The 21436-nt window shown below is 45.7% G+C and overlaps 1 protein-coding gene across 2 annotated transcripts in view; it reads left to right on the plus strand.

Annotated features, from left to right (window-relative positions):
• CARD14 (caspase recruitment domain family member 14) overlaps positions 1-21436 on the plus strand; it is a 194175-nt gene that overhangs the window by 148567 nt on the left and 24172 nt on the right. For both annotated transcript variants that reach the window (XM_077459619.1, XM_077459618.1), the window contains exons 15-16: positions 15584-15710; positions 19293-19530. In XM_077459619.1, the coding sequence (XP_077315745.1) occupies positions 15584-15710; positions 19293-19530 (365 nt within the window). The remainder of the gene's footprint in view (positions 1-15583; positions 15711-19292; positions 19531-21436) is intronic.

Genomic DNA, 21436 nt, shown 5'->3' on the forward strand with positions numbered 1-21436 from the left:
GTCGGGTTTGCACAAACTTCAAAAGTGTTCCCAGTGTTGCCTTCCTGGCAGCACAGTTTGAATATAAAGGGCGCTTCTGTGCGTCTGATAAAGTTCAATGAACTTTGTCAGAAAAGCCTCCTCCTTAACCTCCCTGGCAGTAATCCAGAGTCTGGCTCGGGTTGGGATTTTACTATCACAAGCGGTAACCCTGAGCCAGACTCGGGATCGCATCGCTGGATACAGGGAGGACACGGAGAAGTTACTTACCTTGTCCCCTGGATCCAGCGATGTCCTCCGCTCTGTGTGAGCGAGCTGTCCTCCGCTCGATTCACACAGTGCCGAATGCTGCTGAGCTTCATTCCCTGCGACGTTACGGCGCACGGGAGCGGAGATCGGCGCCAAATTCAAAAAAGTAAAAGTACACAAAACGCACACAGCACTGTAATCTTACAGATTACAGTACTGTATAAAAAAATACACACCCCCCTTTGTCCCTAGTGGTCTGTGCAGTGCCCTGCATGCACTTTTAAATTATAAATACTGTTTTTTCTGCCTGGAATTTGGAGATTGTCCATAGCAACCAGAAAGTGTCCCTTTTTCAGTGTTTTAGGATTTGATTACATTATTGAATAATTTGTATTATTATTTATTATATTATAAACTTTATCATACCTGGGATGTCTGCTAGAGTCTGGTTTGAACAGATTTAAGAGAGTTATTCCTAAGAATTACAGGACTACAATATAAATCGCCAAATTTCCATGCAAAATAATTGTACCGCTTTCAGCACCTAAAACCAGAACGAATCATACCGCCAGGGAGGTTAAAGGGGTTAGGATTATAGCTTGCCATATTTTTCTGAAAGACAACACACACAACAAAATCACTAAGGTCAGTCCAAACTCACAGTATTATTTTTCTCACAATATAGGTGAGACACATACTACACACACCCACCTACACACCCACACCCACACACACCACCCACACACACACCAACCCAACCCACACACACCACCCACACCAACCCAACCCACACACACACACACACACACACATACACACTACACACACCAACCCAACACACACACCACCCACACTACACACACCAACCCAACCCCCCCCCCCACACACACACACACACCACCCACACTACACACACCCACCAACTTAACCCCCACCATACACACACACACACACCTCACAAGAATGTAAAACATCTATGGACAATGCAAAGTCTCATCATATTGTCCTAGTGTAGGCCTAAAACTCAAAACAGTAAAAACCATTGTGATGTAGAATCTTACCGTCGTTCAGACTGCTCGCTACTTCCGTTCGGACACACATACGGTATCGTAACAGCGTTATATACACTGCACATGTGTCAAGCTCCGCCTGCGTCGCCCGCCCCTGTCGTTCCTTGTGATTGAATTTCCCCTCCCCTTTTCCCTTTGTTCCGCTGTGGGAGAGTAAATAGAGAAAGATGGCGGATGCATTTTCAACAAGCAGCGTGGAAGAAAGCCCCAAACCCCATGCATCTAGATTCAGAAAGAGATTTAAGGCCACAAACATGGCATTTGAAGAGATGGTGGAGATGGTGGATATATTGAGAAAGGAGGACTATGATGGGAAAAATGGCCCCTATCCCAGACCCAATATTAGGAAGGATAAAATAATGTCTACAATTGCGTGAGAAGAAATTTGGTGTCCGAAGAGCCAAAGATCAACTGAGGAAGCGCTGGTCCGATATCAAATCGTGGGAGCTGGATCAGTACAGAAGAATTAAAAAGGCGCTCAAAAAAAGTAAGTACTTGTCGTGTGCTTAACGTTCGTCCATAATTGTTCGTATAGGTAAGCGTAAGTAAATAGCGTGAATTTTCATATTTTGCATATTGTTCAGGATAAATTGTATTGTCACACTCAGTTTAGGATATCGTTGTGTAGATGTCTTTAGAGCTACAAATGTTTTAGAACTTTATTCCGTGTATGTAGTATAATAATAATAATAATAATAATAATAATAATAATAATAATATAATGTAGTGTAGTACATCTGGACTGGGAAGCACTAGTGTAGTGTGGGACAGCATAGAACATTTTTTTGGGTAATCGCACACCAGGGGATGATTCGGGTGTCTCCGTCTGTGAAACTTGGCCAAAAGATGTAAAGTATTGCAGTTTGGTTAAAAGGGAATTTAAATTATGTCTTCAACTAGGATCTTTTAACAAACAGCTAATAATTGTATACACTTCGAACCAATGTTTCATAGTCCTATTTCTGGACTCAAATATCACTGTGCTTAAAAGTATACCTTTTGTTTCATTCTCATAGGGGAACAAAGACTCAGACATGAGTCACAACATCACAGGACACCCCAACCTCACCAGCCTGATTGGGCAGTTAGCCCAAGCCCACGCAAAGAGGTGGAGGAAGAAGAGGTGGTGGAAGTAGATGAGATACGCACCCCACAAAGTGAATGTCTGACAACCCAGCTTAAGGTAAACAATTAATGGCTGCATATTTTAACACAATTTTTTATGTACACAATTTTTAGGTGATGGTCTGGTTGTGGAAGGGCAAGCCGCGGAGCCATTTTCAACGGACAGCGCCCAGAGACTGATCAGATCATGGCCTGGAATGGCCAGAACGATACGATGCGCAACCAGATCCAAAACATGCAGAGGCAGTTGGACACCATACAGCAGGAAATAAAGAACATGATCAATGTTTTGAGGAGAATCTAAGCCGCTTTTCCCTAAAATACAAATTGATCATGTTCTTAATTTCCTTGCAAAAATCAGAATAGTTTTTAAATTTTTGTATGATTTTAGTGGCCAAATTTTGAAGATGCACACGGTGTGTCAACATGTGCTATGTGCCATCGGGGGATCTCAATGTACGCATTTTGTGTTTGCAATCCCTTCCTCATTCTAGTAGGTGAGAGGAAGGGATTGCACCCACAAAACACGTCCATTGATCACTCATGATGGGAGATAGCACATGTTGGCATTACCAATTTTTTTATGTGCATCTTCAAAATTTGGCTATTACCTTTGTTTTTTAAAATTGTTAAACTTTGTAAGTTCCAGAGATGGGTATTTTAGATTTTTTTTGGAACTCAAACCCGGTTTTAATAATAAAAAAATTATATATATATATATATATATATATATATTATATATATATATATATTATATATATATTTACAAAACAAAAAATATATATACATATTGTTTACAAAAAAATATATAAAATATATTGTTTACAAAAAACAAAAAAAAGGCACATGTTTGAATGTGCACTATTAAAAATGTTTAACAACAATGTTTGTGTGGCTTCTTCTTTTAATACTCAATACCAGTTTGGGAAGTAATTTTGTGTTTTCAGTGACAAAAGGGGCTTATTTACTAAAGGGAAAACCACTTTTCACTACAAATGCACTAGGACAGAGATATGCAATTAGTGGAACTCCAGCTGTGGCAGAACTACAAGTCCCATGAGGCATAGCAAGACTCTGACAGCCATCAGAGGCAGAGGCATGATGGTACTTGTAGTTTTGCAACAGCTGGAGGTCCGCTAATTGCAGATTCCTGCACTAGGAGAACCTAGGAGACAGCCACAAAGAAAAGCAAACAAGAAGAAAAACTAAAGATTTTACCAGACAATTTATTTTTGAATAAAAGTAAATATTTATTGCTCAGCTAGCATTGGAATGCCCCCCCTACCATTAAAATAGGTGACATGTTGTTCACACACCTCACGTGCTGTTTGGGGTGCCAAGCCATGACGGCCAGGATCCAGGCCTGTGAGTTCTGGTGATTGTCCGGCCTCAGGCCCAATTGTTTGCAGGTAATATGTTCCTGAATGTCTTCGTAAAAAGTTATGGAGAATGCAGCAGCAGAGGATTACATGCAGGGCTGGACTGGGACAGAAATTCGGCCCTGGACGTCATCCAGACCGGCCCACTTACGTTTTGAGTGTCCCGTCAGCACCCACTTACATCAGATTCTCATCAGCAGCCCCCTTACATCAGAGTCCCACCACCAGCTCTTTACATCAGAGTCCCACCACCAGTTCCTTACATCAGAGTCCCACCACCAGTTCCTTACGTCAGACTCCCACCACCAGTTCCTTACATCAGAGTCCCACCACCAGTTCCTTACATCAGAGTCCCACCACCAGTTCCTTACATCAGAGTCCCACTACCAGTTCCTTACATCAGAGTCCCACCACCAGTTCCTTACATCAGAGTCCCACCACCAGTTCCTTACATCAGAGTCCCACCACCAGTTCCTTACATCAGAGTCCCACCACCAGCTCCTTACATCAGAGTCCCACCACCAGCTCCTTACATCAGAGTCCCACCACCAGTTCCTTACATCAGAGTCCCACCACCAGCTCCTTACATCGGAGTCCCACCACCAGCTCCTTACATCGGAGTCCCACCACCAGCTCCTTACATCGGAGTCCCACCACCAGCTCCTTACATCGGAGTCCCACCACCAGCTCCTTACATCGGAGTCCCACCACCAGTTCCTTTCATCAGAGTCCCACCACCAGTTCCTTACATCAGAGTCCCACCACCAGTTCCTTACATCAGAGTCCCACCACCAGTTCCTTACATCGGAGTCCCACCACCAGTTCCTTACATCGGAGTCCCACCACCAGTTCCTTACATCGGAGTCCCACCACCAGTTCCTTACATCAGAGTCCCACCACCAGTTCCTTACATCAGAGTCCCACCACCAGTTCCTTACATCAGAGTCCCACCACCAGTTCCTTACATCAGAGTCCCACCACCAGGTCCTTACATCAGAGTCCCACCACCAGTTCCTTACATCAGAGTCCCACCACCAGCTCCTTACATCAGAGTCCCACCACCAGCTCCTTACATCAGAGTCCCACCACCAGCTCCTTACATCAGAGTCCCACCACCAGCTCCTTACATCAGAGTCCCACCACCAGCTCCTTACATCAGAGTCCCACCACCAGCTCCTTACATCAGAGTCTCACCACCAGCTCCTTACATCAGAGTCTCACCACCAGTTCCTTACATCAGAGTCCCACCACAAGTTCCTTACATCAGTGTCCCACCACCAGTTCCTTACATCAGAGTCCCACCACCAGTTCCTTATATCAGAGTCCCACCACCAGTTCCTTACATCAGAGTCCCACCACCAGTTCCTTACATCAGAGTCCCACCACCAGTTCCTTACATCAGTGTCCCACCACCAGTTCCTTGCATCAGAGTCCCACCACCAGTTCCTTACATCAGAGTCCCACCACCAGTTCCTTACATCAGAGTCTCACCACCAGTTCCTTACATCAGAGTCTCACCACCAGTTCCTTACATCAGAGTCCCACCACAAGTTCCTTACATCAGTGTCCCACCACCAGCCCCCTTACATCAGAGTGTCCCCCTCCCACATGTACTCATGGTTCTAAAGGCAGCCTCTCTTCTTCCTCTCTCCAGTCATGTGATAACAAGCGATAGGGGAGAGAGGAAGGAAAGTCTGCTGAACGTGTCTATCTCCCCCTGCAGGCTGGAGGGAGCAGAAAGCCTAATGCTCTCTCCAGCATATCTCGGAGACTGCTCCTCCTGACAGGAGTGAAATCGCGATCACTCACTGTCAGAGAGGAGCGGCTCCAGGACTGCACCAGACCGGCCCACTGAGCCATCGGCCCACCGGGAATCTCCCGGTAGTCCCGATTGCCAGTACATGCCTGATTACATGGTTCAGTTTGTACTCTGCCAGGTTTATTGATAACAAAAACAGACGGAACCAGCTGACCATAATCCCGAAGGCATTTTCCACAACCCTTCTTGCTGTGGCCAGCCGGTAATTAAAAACCCTCCTCTCCGGGGTGAGGGTCCTTTGTGAGAATGGCCTCATCAGATGGTCAGCCAGACTGAAAGCTTCATCGGCGATTAATACAAAAGGGAGTCCCTCCACATTATCAGCATCTGGTGGCAATCTCAGGCCACCAGTCAGGAAACGGTGGCAGAACTCCGTCTGGTTAAACACTCCTCCGTCTGACATCCGGCCGTTCTTCCCCACATCCACGTATATAAAGTCGTTTTGTGCCGACACCACCGCCATTAACACCACACTATGGAACCCCTTGTAATTCCAGTATTAAGACCCCGAATGGGGTGGTGGCAAAATCCGCACATGTTTCCCGTCGATCGCCCCTCCACAGTTGGGAAAGTCCCAATGGGCAGCGAACTGGGAAGCCACAGTCTGCCATTCCTGTGGCGTGGAAGGAAACTGTTGAGTCAAACACAGAGAAAAAAGATAATTATTACTTAAAGTGGAAGTAAACTCCCCTATCGTTTTCAGCCAAGGAAGCTGCCATCTTTGCCTCTGTTTAATCTTCAACTGCTATGGTGCTACACATGTGATTCGTTATGACACCAGCCATTGGATGGTTTGATCGTTTTGGCTGAGAGCACAGCCAATGTGCAGTTAGCATTCCTGGCATGCCTTTTTTTTAACTGTTTAAATCGATGGGTTTACTTCCACTTTAAATAAAAAAAAATTGCTAACAAATTAAACCATAACATTTTGGAACAGCAGTAAAACATTTTTATAAGTTGTCTTTCCAAAAATCTAAGATAAGGCCCAATTCTCAGATTACTCATCTGATGGCCCATAGAATATAATTTATGTGGGTGAGTGTGTGTGTGTGTGTGTGGGGGGGGGGTGTTATAATTAATTAGAAGATCACACATTACACCTGAAGACATTTACAATAGGGTGGGTTATAATTAATTAGAAGATCACACATTACACCTGAAGACATTTAAAAAAGGGTGGGGGGGGGGGTGCTAATTAATTAGAAGATCACACATTACACCTGAAGACATATAAAAAAGGGTGGGGGATGGTAAAACAGTACAATGGAGCTGGCAATATGAATTGTTAAAAAGGGGCTAGGCTATGGGTGTATATGGGCCCAGGATTGCATGCTGGGGACGTTAACCACTTGCCGACCGCCGCACGCCGATGTACGTCGGCAGAATGGCACGGGCAGGCATAAGCACATACATGTACGTCCTTTGCCTCCCGCGGGTCGGGGGCCCGATCGGGCCCCCGCCCGGTGCCTGCGGCGGTCGGTTTTCGTTCGGGAGCGATCCCGGACGAGGGGACGGCCATTCATTCATGGCCACCCCCTCGCGATCGCTCCCGACGAATGGAAATCCCCGGTGACATCACTTCCTCTCCTGTAATGTAAACACAGGAGAGGAAGTGATGTATTCTCTCCTCCGTGTCGGTATTTTTCGTTCCGACACGGAGGAGAGCGGATCAGTGAGTTGCACCAACACATCCCACACACAGTAGAACATGCCAGGCACACTCACACCCCCCCTTTACCCCCCGATCACCCCCCCAATTACCCCTGCCCCCCAGTCACAGTGACACCAATGTCATTTTTTTTTTTTTTTTTTTGCATTGGTGTCATTTGTGACTGTAATAACTGTTAGGGCAGTTAGGGTTAGCCCCCTTTAGTTCTAATGTACCCCCCTAACCCCCCCAATAAAGGTTTAACCCCGTGATCACCCCCCGTCGCCAGTGTCACTAAGGCTGGGTTCACATTGCAGCGGTTTATGAGAACGAATGTGATTCGCACCGCACTGCAGTGCAAATCACATCCGATCTCTGTGCGATTCGAGTTCAGCCATTCGCCGCACCCGCCGCACCCGCCACACCCGCCGCACCCGCCGCAAATTCGCACGGGACCCTTTTTTTGGCCCGCAGCAGAATCGGATCGCATGGGTGTTCACACCATGCGATCCGAGTTTGCAGATCGCACTGCGATATGCGAACTGATCTGGGGGTGTCAGTAACATTTCACTGACACTCCCAGCAGTTCGCATAGGGCAGTGTGAACTGCCGCCGGGAGGCATGCGATGCGGGAACCCGCCGCGGATTCGCGGCGTTTCCGCATCGCTCCAGTGTGAACCCAGCCTAATAAGCGATCATTTTTCTGATCGCCGTATTAGTGTCACAGGTGACGCTAGTTAGGCAGGTAGGTATTTAGGTTCGCCGCAGCTTTTTATAGCGCTAGGGACCCCCATATACTACCGCATAAAGCCCCCTGATTGCCCCCTAGTTAACCCTTTCACCAGTGATCACCATATAACTGTTACAGGTGACGCTGGTTGGTTAGTTATTTTTTTATAGTTTCAGGGCACCCGCCATTTATTACCTAATAAAGGTTTAACCCCCTGATCACCCGGCAGGTGTCATTTGTGACTAATAACTGTTAGGGCAGTTAGGGTTAGCCCCCTTTAGTTCTAAGGTACCCCCCTAACCCCCCCAATAAAGGTTTAACCCCGTGATCACCCCCCGTCGCCAGTGTCACTAAGGCTGGGTTCACATTGCAGCGGTTTATGAGAACGGATGTGATTCGCACCGCACTGCAGTGCAAATCACATCCGATCTCTGTGCGATTCGAGTTCAGCTATACAGATAGTATGGCTGAATTCGTGTCGCACCCGCCGCACCCGCCGCAAACTCGCACGGGACCCTTTTTTTGGTCCGCAGCAGAATCGGATCGCATGGGTGTTCACACCATGCGATCCAAGTTTGCAGATCGCACTGCGATATGCGAACTGATCTGGGGGTGTCATTAACATTTCACTGACACTCCCAGCAGTTCGCATAGGGCAGTGTGAACTGCCGCCGGGAGGCATGCGATGCGGGAACCCGCCGCGCATTCGTGGCGTTCCCGCATCGCTCCAGTGTGAACCCAGCCTAATAAGCGATCGTTTTTCTGATCGCTGTATTAGTGTCACAGGTGACGCTAGTTAGGCAGGTAGGTATTTAGGTTCGCCGCAGCTTTTTATAGCGCCAGGGACCCCCATATACTACCGCATAAAGCCCCCTGATTGCCCCCTAGTTAACCCTTTCACCAGTGATCACCATATAACTGTTACAGGTGACGCTGGTTGGTTAGTTATTTTTTTATAGTTTCAGGGCACCCGCCATTTATTACCTAGTCTCACTAGTGTACCCCTAAATTTAGGGGTGTCTACTTTCTAAAATGGGGTCATTTGGGGGGGGGGGGGGTTTGTGCCATCTTGGCATTTTATGGCCTTCAAAACTGTAACGCCCTTAGAAAGCCTGAAGGCGGTGCTTGGTTTTTGGGGCCCCGTACGCGGCTAGGCTCCCAAAAAGTCCCACATATGTGGTATCCCCGTACTCAGGAGAAGCAGCAGAATTTATTTTGGGGTGTCATTTCACATATGCCCATGGCATGCGTGAGCAATATATCATTTAGTGACAACTTTGTGAAAAAAAAAAAAAGTTTGTAATTTTCCCGCAACTTGTGGCAAAATATAAAATATTCCATGGACTCAACATGCCTCTCAGCAAATAGCTTGGGGTGTCTACTTTCTAAAATGGGGTCATTTGTGGGGGTTTTGTGCCATCTTGGCATTTTATGGCCTTCAAAACTGTAATAGGTAGTGAGAAGTGAACTCAAAAAATTACGCCCTTAGAAAGCCTGAAGGCGGTGCTTGGTTTTCGGGGCCCCGTACGCGGCTAGGCTCCCAAAAAGTCCCACATATGTGGTATCCCCGTACTCAGGAGAAGCAGCAGAATTTATTTTGGGGTGTCATTTCACATATGCCCATGGCATGCATGAGCAATATATCATTTAGTGACAACTTTGTGAAAAAAAAAAAAAAAAAGTTTGTAATTTTCCCGCAACTTGTGGCAAAATATAAAATATTCCATGGACTCAACATGCCTCTCAGCAAATAGCTTGGGGTGTCTACTTTCTAAAATGGGGTCATTTGTGGGGGTTTTGTGCCATCTTGGCATTTTATGGCCTTCAAAACTGTAATAGGTAGTGAGGCGTGAAATCAAAAATTTACGCCCTTAGAAAGCCTGAAGGCGGTGCTTGGTTTTCGGGGCCCTGTACGCGGCTAGGCTCCCAAAAAGTCCCACATATGTGGTATCCCCGTACTCAGGAGAAGCAGCAGAATTTATTTTGGGGTGTCATTTCACATACGCCCATAGCATGTGTGAGCAATATATCATTTAGTGACAACTTTGTGTAAAAAAAAAAAAAAAAATTTTTTTTTGTCATTATTCAATCGCTTGAGGCAAAAAAATAAAATATTCAATGGGCTCAACATGCCTCTTATCAATTTCCTTAGGGGGTCTACTTTCCAAAATGGGGTCATTTGGGGGGGTTTTGTACTGCCCTGTCATTTTAGCACCTCAAGAAATGAGATAGGCAGTCGTAAACTAAAAGCTGCGTAAATTCCAGAAAACGTACCTTAGTTTGTAGATGTGACAACTTTTGCGCAAACCAATAAATATACAATTATTGACTTTTTTTTTACCAAAGACATGTGGCTGAATACATTTTGGCCTAAATGTATGACTAAAATTGAGTTTATTGGATTTTTCTAATAACAAAAAGTAGAAAATATCATTTTTTTTCAAAATTTGCGGTCTTTTTACGTTTATATCGCAAAAAATAAAAATCGCAGAGGCAATCAAATACCATCAAAAGAAAGCTCTATTTGTGGGAAGAAAAGGACGCAAATTTTGTTTGGGTACAACATTGCATGACCGCGCAATTACCAGTTAAAGCAGCGCAGTGCCAAAGTGTAAAAAGACCTCTGGTCATTTACCAGCAAAATGGTCCGGTCTGAAAGTGGTTAATGACGGCAAATATGCATGTAGGACACAAAAGGAGAAATTAAAAATAAACAAATTTAAAAAATGCATATATGGATATAAAGGGGACATTCACCGCATATTCCTGTCATGGATATTAACCAATACCGGGCACTTATACACCTTCCTGCCCAGGTGAGTTTTGAGCTTTCAGAGCTGTCACACTTTGAATGACAATTGCGCGGTCATGCTACACCGTATTCAAACAAAATTTTTATTCGTTTGTTCCCACAAATAGAGCTTTCTTTTGGTGGTATTTGATCACCTCTGGGATTTTTTTTTTTCTGCTAAACAAATAAAAAAAGGACGAAAATTTTGAAAAAAAACATGTTTTTTTTTGTTTCAGTTACAAAACGTTGTAAATAAGTAAGTTTTCTCCTTCACTGATGGGCACTGACGGGGTTGCAGTGATGGGCACTGATAAGGCGGCACTGATGGGCACCAATGATGTGGCATCAATGAAGTGGCACTGATAGGCAGCACAAATAGGCACTGATAGGTGGCACGGATTGGCATGGATGGGTGGCATGGATGGGCACTGATAGGCAGCATGGATGGACAGTGATAGCCAGCATGGATGGGCATGGATGGGCACTGATAGGCAGCATGGATGGGCACTGATAGGCGGCATGGATGGGCACTGATAGGCGGCACGGATGGGCATTGTAGTGTACAGTATTGTAGGGATGCATGCCAATCAGTGCCAAACAATAATGCATGGCAATCAGTGATGCCCATTGTGGGCACTGATTGACATCCATTATGGGCATTGATTGGCATCCATTGTGGGCACTGACTGGCATCCCTGGTGGTCTAGGGGGGCATACCTGGTGTTGGGCATCCCTGGTGGTCTAGTGGTGTTCCTGGTGGTCCAATGAGGGCATCCTCGGGGGGGCTGTGCTGATAATCGATCAGCACAGACCCCCCTGTCAGAAGAGCAGCCGATCGGCTCTCCTCTACTCACGTCTGACAGACGCGAGTGAGGAAAAGCCGATCACCGGCTCTTCCTATTTACACTGTGATCAGCCGTGATTGGACACGGCTGATCACATGATAAAGAGTCTCCATGAGACTGACACCCCGCAACAACGATCACCGCGATGCGTGCCCCCGGGGGGCGTGCAGCGGCTTAATATCCTGATCATGTCATATGACGTCCGGTCAGGATATTAAAACCACTTTGCCACAGTCATTTTGCTATATGGTGGGCGGCAAGTGGTTAAGTAATGATGAAATTAATACAAACATACAATACATATAATGCAATGTTAAAGGATAAAACTTACCCTCATATATTCCTTCTGCAGGACCTGAATAATGGCAGAACAGGTCTCTGGGATAATGATCCCCAAAGAATGGGGGGAGATGCCTGTCGTGAACTTTAGGCTTTTCCCTGTCGCCAAGCACCACAACGCGGCGACTAGCCTCTGCTCCGGGGTGATGGCTTGCTGCATGCAGGTATCCTGCCTGCTGATATAAGGGGTCAGCAAAGCCAGCAGACGATGAAAAATTGAGTCATCCTGAGATAATTCCTGAAATCCTCAGGATTATTCTCACGGAGCAAAGGCATGTGTGAGAATTGCTCACGCTGGCACAGCCAATTCTTTGTCCATGAACTTCTCCTCGCCCTGTTCATGGACTGGGCTCGGGTCAAAGTATTAACCCCAACACCAAGCCCCCATACAGCACGAACTCGAGAACGAGTACATCCACTCTCCATGGCTTCAAAACGGTCAGCTGGTCAAACAAACTTAACTGAACGCACTGAAAAACAGAAAGACCTATGAAGTACGACCTGAAAAACAGGAACGAGTGGGCCAAAAGTGCCTGAGAACAGGTACGAACTGATCCACATGCACTGAAAAGCAGATACAAACCTCACAGGCACCGACTGAACCGCAGAAAACGAACAAATTAAGCTGAAGTCTGAAAAGCGCGAATCGTCTCTAACCAAACTTCTACTAACACGAGATACACACGAGATTAGCAGAAGGAGCCCAAAGGGTGCCGTACTGGGTCTTGGACTTCCTTTTTCTAGTCCTGTCGTATGTGCTGTACATCATCGCGTTAGAAATCGCCGGACTTTGGGAGTGTCCGTGTGTGTCCATGTCCATTCGTTAGAAAGTCTGGTGGCTTGTTTGCCAGATTGTTTGCCGGACCAAGTCCGCAGGACAATTCGATCGAGTGTACGCGGCATTACTTAACTACTTCAATACTTCAATACAGGCATACCTCCCAACTTTTTGAGATGGGAATGAGGGACACCAATCAGCAAAAGTATGCAGGAATAGGACACACCCCTTGTCACGCCCCCTTAAAGGAGAATTGTACAAAAAAACGAGATTGGTTAAACTCACAAGTGTTTTTTTTTATCACTATTCCTTTATATTGGCTTTTGGAATTTACAAATGCAGCAATTTAGAAATCAGATGAAAGGTTTAGCACCTGGAAACACTTTTTGATAGATAAAAAGTGCATTTTATATACCAAAATAAGGGACAAATGAGGAGGAAAGAGGGACATTGCTCCAAATCAGGGACAGTTGGGAGCTATATACAGGGTACTTTCCCCCTCCCTGCCCAGGCCAATTTTCAGCTTTCTGTGCTGTCACTTTTTAAATGACAATAGCGTGGTCATGCTACACTTTTTATTTTTTCCTAAACTTATAAAAAAAAAATAATAATTTTGAAAAGAAAAAGTTTTTCTTTGTTTTTGTAAATAAGTAAGTTTTCTCCTTCACTGATGGGCACTGATAAGCTGCACTGATAATGATAATGAGGTGATGAGGTGGTACCAATGTGACATCAACCGATGACCCCGCCCCTTGTCCCTATATAAGTCGCCGCGCAGTGCACCCCTGGCATTGCGGCCGGAGAGAACGTCGAGTCAACATCTCCAGGAGGAGAAGAAGAAGAAGAAGAAGAATGGAAGGCGACGGCGACAGAAGACCGGGCCACCGCCTGTAAAAGAGCTATAAGAAGGCCGGTGGCCCGGCAGAAGAACCGAAGAGGGGGACAAGACCCCCGAAGTCGGAAGAAGAGGGCGGCGGCGAGGAAGAAAGCCGGGCTCCTCCGCTATCTTCTTCTAGCTCTTTTGCTAGCGGAGGAGCCCAGCTTTCTTCCTCGCTGCCGCCCTCCTCTTCCGACTTCGGGGGTCTTGTCCCCCTCTTCGGTTCTTCAGCCGGCGAGAAGACCCCCGAAGACGGAAGACCCCCGGAGCTGTGCAATAAACAATTTTATCTTGTGTGTTGTGGTTTTTTTTGTACTTTATTTTACAGGTGAATGGGTAGGGGTACATTGTACTCCATACTCATTCACATAGGGTGGGGGGCCGGTATCCGGGGGCCCCCTTATTAAACAAAATGGGGGCAAGGTGCTTTGGGGTGGGGGCACCCCCCCATGTTGAGGGCACGCGGCCTGGTACGGCTCAGGAGGGGGGGCACCTGCTCGTCCCCACCCCCTTTCCTGGCCGGCCGGGTAGCGTGCTCGGATAAGGGTCTGGTATGGATCTGGGGGGACCCTCACGCCATTTTTCGGCGTAGGGGGTTCCCCTTGGAATCCATACCAGACCTAAGGGCCTGGTATGCTCTCGGAGGGGGAACCCACGCCAAATTTTTTTCATAAATTTGGCGTGGAGTTCCCCCTTCAGAGCTCATTCTCTGATTGGCCACGGCAAAAGTCGCCTGGCCTGGGGCGACTTGTAAGTCGCCCCAGGTCGTGTCTAAGTCGTGTTCAAGTCGTCTCCAAGTTGCCTCACAAAGTCGTCCTGAAGTCGTGTCGCCCCTGTGTGAACCGAGCCTGAGTCTTGAAAGATATTTCAGGGGTTCCTCCAAGTTAAAAAAAAAAAAAAAAGTTGAGAAAGGCTGCTCTATAGTATTCCCTTTTACTTCTTCCCTAGTTGCAATGTAAAAAGTTATGTAAAGAGTGAAGGGAAGGGTGGAGGAGCTCAGCCAGCACACAGTAGATACTCCCAAAGAGGAGATACTATAAGGCAGGGGTGCCCAACCTTTTGAAGAGCGAGGGCCACTCAAGCGACTTGGTAACCAGTCACGGGCCACAATGAGCGGAGCGGGTGGATGGCATGTCAGGTAATAATAGAATTTATAGCTCAGTGCAGGTAACTCACAGGTAAACTGCTCAGCACCTGCGGATCAGTTTGAAAGCATCCCAGTAGCCACTGCAGAACAGATATGCCCATAAATACACTGTGATTTTAGTAATAAACTGACGTTTAATAACATTATTCTATTCCATCCCAGAGCAGGAGGTCGTGGGCCACATCAGAGGGCTCCGCGGGCCACTGCTTGGGTACCCCTGCTATAAGGTATAAGGAGGGAGGGGCTGTGCTAGGAAATTAACTCTCCTGAACTAATTACATTTTTTAGCACATTCAAAGACACACTGCTTGACTACATAAAAAAAATAAAACACTCAATGTGTTATGTTTTTGTAAATTGTGTTTTTTTGTGTTGATGGGGGATCCCACTTAGGGCCGGTTCACACAGCGAGGCGAGGCGAGGCGACACGGCTCGCCTCGCCTCGCTCCCGCAAGTCGCCCCCATTCAGTACTATGGAACCGTTCTGAGAGGAGCGACTCGAGTCGCTCCGACTCAGAAAAAAGGTTCCTGTACTACTTCGGGGCGACTTCGGGGGCGACTTGCATTGACTTCTATACAGAAGTCCTCTGCAAGTCGCCGCTGAGCTCCCCGCAGGTCGCGGCGAGGTAAGTCGGAGACGCCTCGCCGCGCATCGCTGTGTGAACCGGCCCTTAGGGTTCTTTATTTATTTTTTATTTTTTTCTTGCAGATCTGAATGCAGGTGTATTGTTTTCTCTTATATGGGGGAATACACTGTTTAATGGGTTTTTATTGTTGTCTTGATCAATGTTTGTTATGTTTCTGCAGGTAGATTTTGATGTTATAAACCCTGCTTACAAGGTGAACCTAGCTGGACTGACATTTGAGGATGCTCATTGCACCCTTAATAGAGTTAATGGCTTCTGCTGTCTATCAGTACGATCTAACATGGAAGGTAAGGAACACCCAATAGATAACTAGACAAGATAGTTACATATTTATAGTTTGACAGATTGCTGCCAAAGGAGTGGTGACAACATCTCCCCCGCTACAATAGGCTATCACACCGCTAGGGAACCCTTTGTTACCCTTGGTAACCACTGTATCTTCACACTGTAATAAATATGGTACTGATGACTACATACCCCAATGTGTTCAATGACCCAAGCTGTAGGCTATATGTGCTGGTTACTTACATTACACCCCTTTAGTAACTTCATACCAAGCAAAGGCATAGTTTTAAAAAGCTTTACTGAAAGATAAATTAACACGATGACAGTCACAGGTAACAGTTTGGAATAAAGTGCAGACAGCGCCTAATATCCCTAGTTCCTAACAACAGGCTTGTGGCTGCCCCAGCATATCTACTTAGATTAAGGCCTGGTTCACACCTATTCAGGTTGCAGTTTCCATATTCCAGGTGTATTTTGCATTTTTCAATACACATTTTTGATCCATTGAAGTCTATGGAACCAGAAACCTGAAAAAAGTCCCTGGCCCTTTCCATAAAATGCACAGATGTGAACATGACCCATAGGAAACCATGCTAAATGGACTGTATTGTGTTTCTGCAAAACTGAAAATGCAGTAAAAAATGTATAGGTGTGAGCCAGATCTAAGTCCATAATTGGATGCGTCTATAGTGCATTAAACTCAGATTCTGGCAATTCTTTGGTCCTCCAGACTCTGATGACAGCATAGCAGCCTTTCATCCAGGAGCCGATCCCTCAGGCCTGATTCACACTTATGCAGGGTGCAGTTTACATATTGCAGGAGCAGTTTGCATTTTTCAAATTTTCAACTTTGATCCATTAAAGTCTGTAGAACAAAAAAACAGCAAAAACTCCATGGCCCTTTCCATAAAATGCACAGATGTGAACGTGACCATGTTATATGGACTGTAGTGTGTTTCTTCAAAAACTGAAAATGCACTAAAACATGCATACGTGTGAACCAGACCATATTCTCTTCCCCTTTAAGGCTCAGGCTTTCTCTTCCCCTTGTGCGGACCCTCTGTTCTTTTTATATCACACAAAACCAGTGGGCCAGACCCAGCAAAACCCATCGAACAGAAAACCCGGGAACACATTTATCTCCAAGTTTCCTGACTGGGCAGTGTGAACACGCAGCCGATACTTAAACCTGCCTACATGCGTGTATCGATAAGCCAGAGACACACTTAACCGTAGCTATGGAAGTAATCTTGTGCATGCATTAGTGACGGGTGAAGCAGTACAAATAATCTGATAGAAAACATCAGTGTGAGCTGAGACCCGCTCAGATAGCTGTCCTGGAGTAGTGCTGCAATATACTCTGCAAGCTGACCAGTGTTTTGGGTGAGGGGGGTGGCTAAGTGTTTGGAGGGAATCCTCTTTGTCAAGCCTACGTTAATGGGTTACTGATGGGATTTTATGTTACAAGGCAGGCAGAAGCAGCTCCAGACAGAACCCACACAGGGACCCAGAGGCACCACCCTACCGACTACAAGCAAACAATCCAGGGCTGCAGATTAAACAATCACAGTTCAAACCACTAATAAAAATCAACATATTACATGGTTGTAAAACTACTACTACTACCTTCTTAATAAAAATACAAGTCTATAAATATAATATCTTTGAAATAATCATAAACAAATAATAAAAATCTAAATCGTAAATATCCATAATATATTATAATATTAATAAATACAGTGAATAGTAAAAGTGAATAAACTCATGAATTTCCAAAATGGAAAAAGCTCAAACTAAAATCACATTAATATTAGGAATGAATTCACCCTAATACAATAATATATAGATATAAAAAATTATATAAAAAAAAATGTGACTAAATTTTACAGCTTTTAACCAGATCCCTCACTTCTTGTCCACTTTATTTTTTATTTTTTTGCATGACTAAATGTGATAGCTTTCCACTCAGGCTGGTTGTTAGAGAGCTGGCGTCTGCAAACAGTCCTAACAATCAATATGGCAAGGTACCCTTCCAAAGCTGAGGCAATGTGGTCTGGTATGGTTCAGACTGTTTACTCCCCTTGCTGGCCAGCCAGGTTGCATGCTCGGATAAGGGGCTGGTATGAATTTTGGCGGGAAACCCATTTTTTGTATTTTGTTTTGTTAGTGTTCCTCACAAAAATCTATGCCAAACCCTCATTAAGGATAAGGGTCTGGTGTTTAATATTAAGGGGAGTCCCACACTTTTTTTGTTCATGGGATTCTCCATTACCTTCTGTTTGTTTTTAAATAGAAGATAATGGTCATTTTCCATCTATCCACCGTATCTATCTATGTGTAGCAAGATCTGAGGCCCCAGAGGCCTAATGGTGACCTCAAGGGTTAGGGAGAGCTGACATCCTTCCTTGTAGAGTGGGTTACCAGGCATGGTGGGTGTGATGCAAGAAGAAATGCTGGACGCCAGTCACTTTTGGATGCAAAAAAGAGATGGCAAATAGAGGGTTAGGGCCAGGACACCCTTAAGCAGATACAATGGTAATTGGCAGATTCTGAGACTTCTATAGGTAGACAGCTATACAGTGGTAGGTCTCCAGCCAGATAACACTTCTGTATACATAGGACCTCTGTCTCCTATGGCAACTAATCTTGCAACAGTCACTAATGGTATTTGCACATAACTCTTGATAACAAAGAACAGTGCTTTACTTATCTCACAGTATCCCACTGTAGATCTTCACTCACTGAGCTCCCAGTCTCTCACTAGACTTCCAGATCCCAGTCATCACTGGATCCCCTGAGCTACACAACTATCCCGTTGTACACTCCTCAAGCATCACCCCCCGCTATCCTGCTGGGTCCCTGGCTTGGCACTTGCTGATGCTTTCCCACCTCTTCATCGTCCCTGGCTGGCGAGAAGACTGCTCAGGTATTTGCTTCAGCTTAATCACAGTAGTTTCCAGGAACATGGTGGATGTTCCCTTAGTGGCGACAGCTTCCCCTCTACCTCCGACCACACTGGTTCCCCGTACGGCTGAACCTTCACAACTCGGTTGGACTCCAATCCTGTAGTCCCAATCCTACACTGCTTCCCCTGCTCCTGGATAGGCCTCAGGCAGCCTAGCAGCCAGGTGTCCCTGGGATAGGCCTCAGGCTTCTGGCGTAGCAGTCTGGGGCGATATAACATGTGTCCACCCAGACAGCCATCCAGGTGTCACAGAACCCCGATCAGCTGACTCCACCCAAACAAATAGGCTCTCCTAGCAGGCAAAGGGGCTTAAAGAACCCCTTCCCTATTGGTTGAGACTCCCCATCCATTCATATGCTGTCCTTGCTATGCCCTTGTCTATCTAATGTCACCATCTACAATGCCACCTAGTGACAGAAGAGAGAAGTGCAGCAATTCCAGAATTAGGGAGAAATCAGTTGAACTCATAACAATTAGCCAGGACAAATACTACCCGGCAAACTAAATTGGTTAGCAACCCTGCCTAAACACCAGGGTGCTAGATATGTAATCTATTATTCGCAATGCTTAATATACATTATATGTCTTTTAATGTAGAATGGTAACATTCTTATTTCAGATTATCGGAAGTTGTTGCATGACATACAAAATGGCTTGGCTACCTCAGGAGACTCCTTCTATGTTCGTGTGAACCAGTCAATGTCTTCACGTGTTGAAGGTGGCCTAAAAGTATCATGTGGTGAGATCTTACATATCACAGATACAATGTACAAAAACCGTTGCCAGTGGTTTGCTTACAGGGTCAATGCATATACTCTAAAAGATGGAGACTCAGGAATCATTCCCAATTACAAACAGTAAGTATTTTTAGCACTGTCCAAAACATTTTACATTTTTATTTGGACCTTTTATTAACATGTGCCAAATAAAATCCCATAGATTCACACTATTTCATATGCATGCAGTGTGCATGGTAGAGCACATATGCAGGTGTGAATGCGCCCATATTGTTTCACTTTCTTTTCACTCAAAAATGCTGCACATAGACTATATTGTAAAAAGTATTGGGTCCATAAAGGCATGAATGAGCCAGTTTGGGGTGAAGGAACTTGACTGGCCTGCACAGAGTCCTGATCTCAAACCCTTTGGAATGAATTGGAGTGGAGACTGCGAGCAGGCCTTCATTTCCAGCACCTTACAAATGTGCTTCTGGAAGAATGGTCAAACATTCCCATAGACACACTCCTAAACCTTGTAGACAGCCTTCCCAGAAAAGCTGATGCTGTTATAGCTGCAAAGGGCAGGCCAACTCAGTATTAAACCCTACAGACTAAGACTGGGAGGTCATTAAAGTTCATGTTCATGTGCGTGTAAATGCAGGTTTCCCAATACTTTTGACAATTTAGTGTAGATATGAACCAACAACATAGAAAAGAATGGGATTTCTACTTCCAATGCATTTACATGGAGCAAAGTGCATGCATCTTGCTGCATCAAAGGGGTTGTAAACCTGCAATTTTTTTTACCTTAATGCATTCTATTCATTAAGGTGAAAAACCTTCTTTAGTTCAGCAGCCCCCCAGAGCCCCCATTTTACTTACCTGGGCTCGGTCTTTCCTGGCAAAACAGCTTTCTTTTATAAGATCTTGGATACCTGGATAGGTCTTTCACACAGACCTAGCAACCGATAAAATGTCTGGACATGCCTCTCTCACAGACTTAGCAGCCAGGAGCAAGTTACCTTGTGTAGAACAGCTTGAACAAACAAGGCCAAGGATAAATCCAAGGGAAAAACCAAGCTTAACTTAGCGACCAGCCTGCAGACAACCAAATAACCTGTCTAATAGTATGCATTAAAAGCAGGGGGTAGTCTGTACACATTTGCAAATGCATGCGTAAGCCACAGAGCCTGGTCAAGGCACCCTGGTATCTGTGGTACCTAACACTAACTTATAAGTGTCCCCACAGTGGAGGCACATGCATTCTGATGTATATGTGATAACAGGTGGACTGAAGGGGAGCCTTTTTGTATCACTGAACAGTACCAGAACCTTTAAGCTGACCCGGCGATACTGCAAACAGGATTAGATATAGGTGTGTCCTCCTAATGAGTCACCAGGCCCTCCTGAGAGACCAGCCTTCATTATGGTTCTCTCCAGAAAGGGTCCTCCCCTGGATCTCCTCAGCTTGGATCGACTTCTTCCACACAGGCAAGACAGCCTAATGCCCCGTACACACGAGAGGACTTAAGTCCGACAGACTTCCAAAGGAGTTCCGTCGGAGTTCTGCTGGAATTCCGACGGAGTTCTGACAGACTTTTTGGCTGAACGGACTTGGCCACACACAATCACACTAAACTCTGACGGATTCGAACGTGATGACGTACGACCCGACTCGAATAAGGAAGTTCATAGCCAGTAGCCAATAGCTGCCCTAGCGTCGGTTTTAGTCCGTCGGAGTAGCATACACACGAGCGGAGTTTTCGAAGGGGGCCGGGTCCGGAGGAGTTCCTTCGGGAAAATTTGAAGCATGTTCCATATTCTAAAGTCCGTCAGACTTTGGTGAATCAAAAGTCCGTTGCAGCCCACACACGATCGGATAGTCTGACGGACTCGGTCCTTCGGACTTTGGATGTTGAAAAGTCCGCTCGTGTGTACGCGGCATTAGGACCACCTCAGGATTAGTAGGCCCCAGACAGGCTTCTGGGCCTACTTGCAGAATTTGCAGCAGCACATCCTCAGTGCAGGAGGGCCCAATGTAACG

Source organism: Lithobates pipiens, unplaced genomic scaffold (assembly GCF_037356315.1).
Source record: "Lithobates pipiens isolate NorthernLeopardFrog02 unplaced genomic scaffold, aLitPip1_a1.2 Scaffold_28, whole genome shotgun sequence".
Lineage (NCBI taxonomy): Eukaryota > Metazoa > Chordata > Amphibia > Anura > Ranidae > Lithobates > Lithobates pipiens.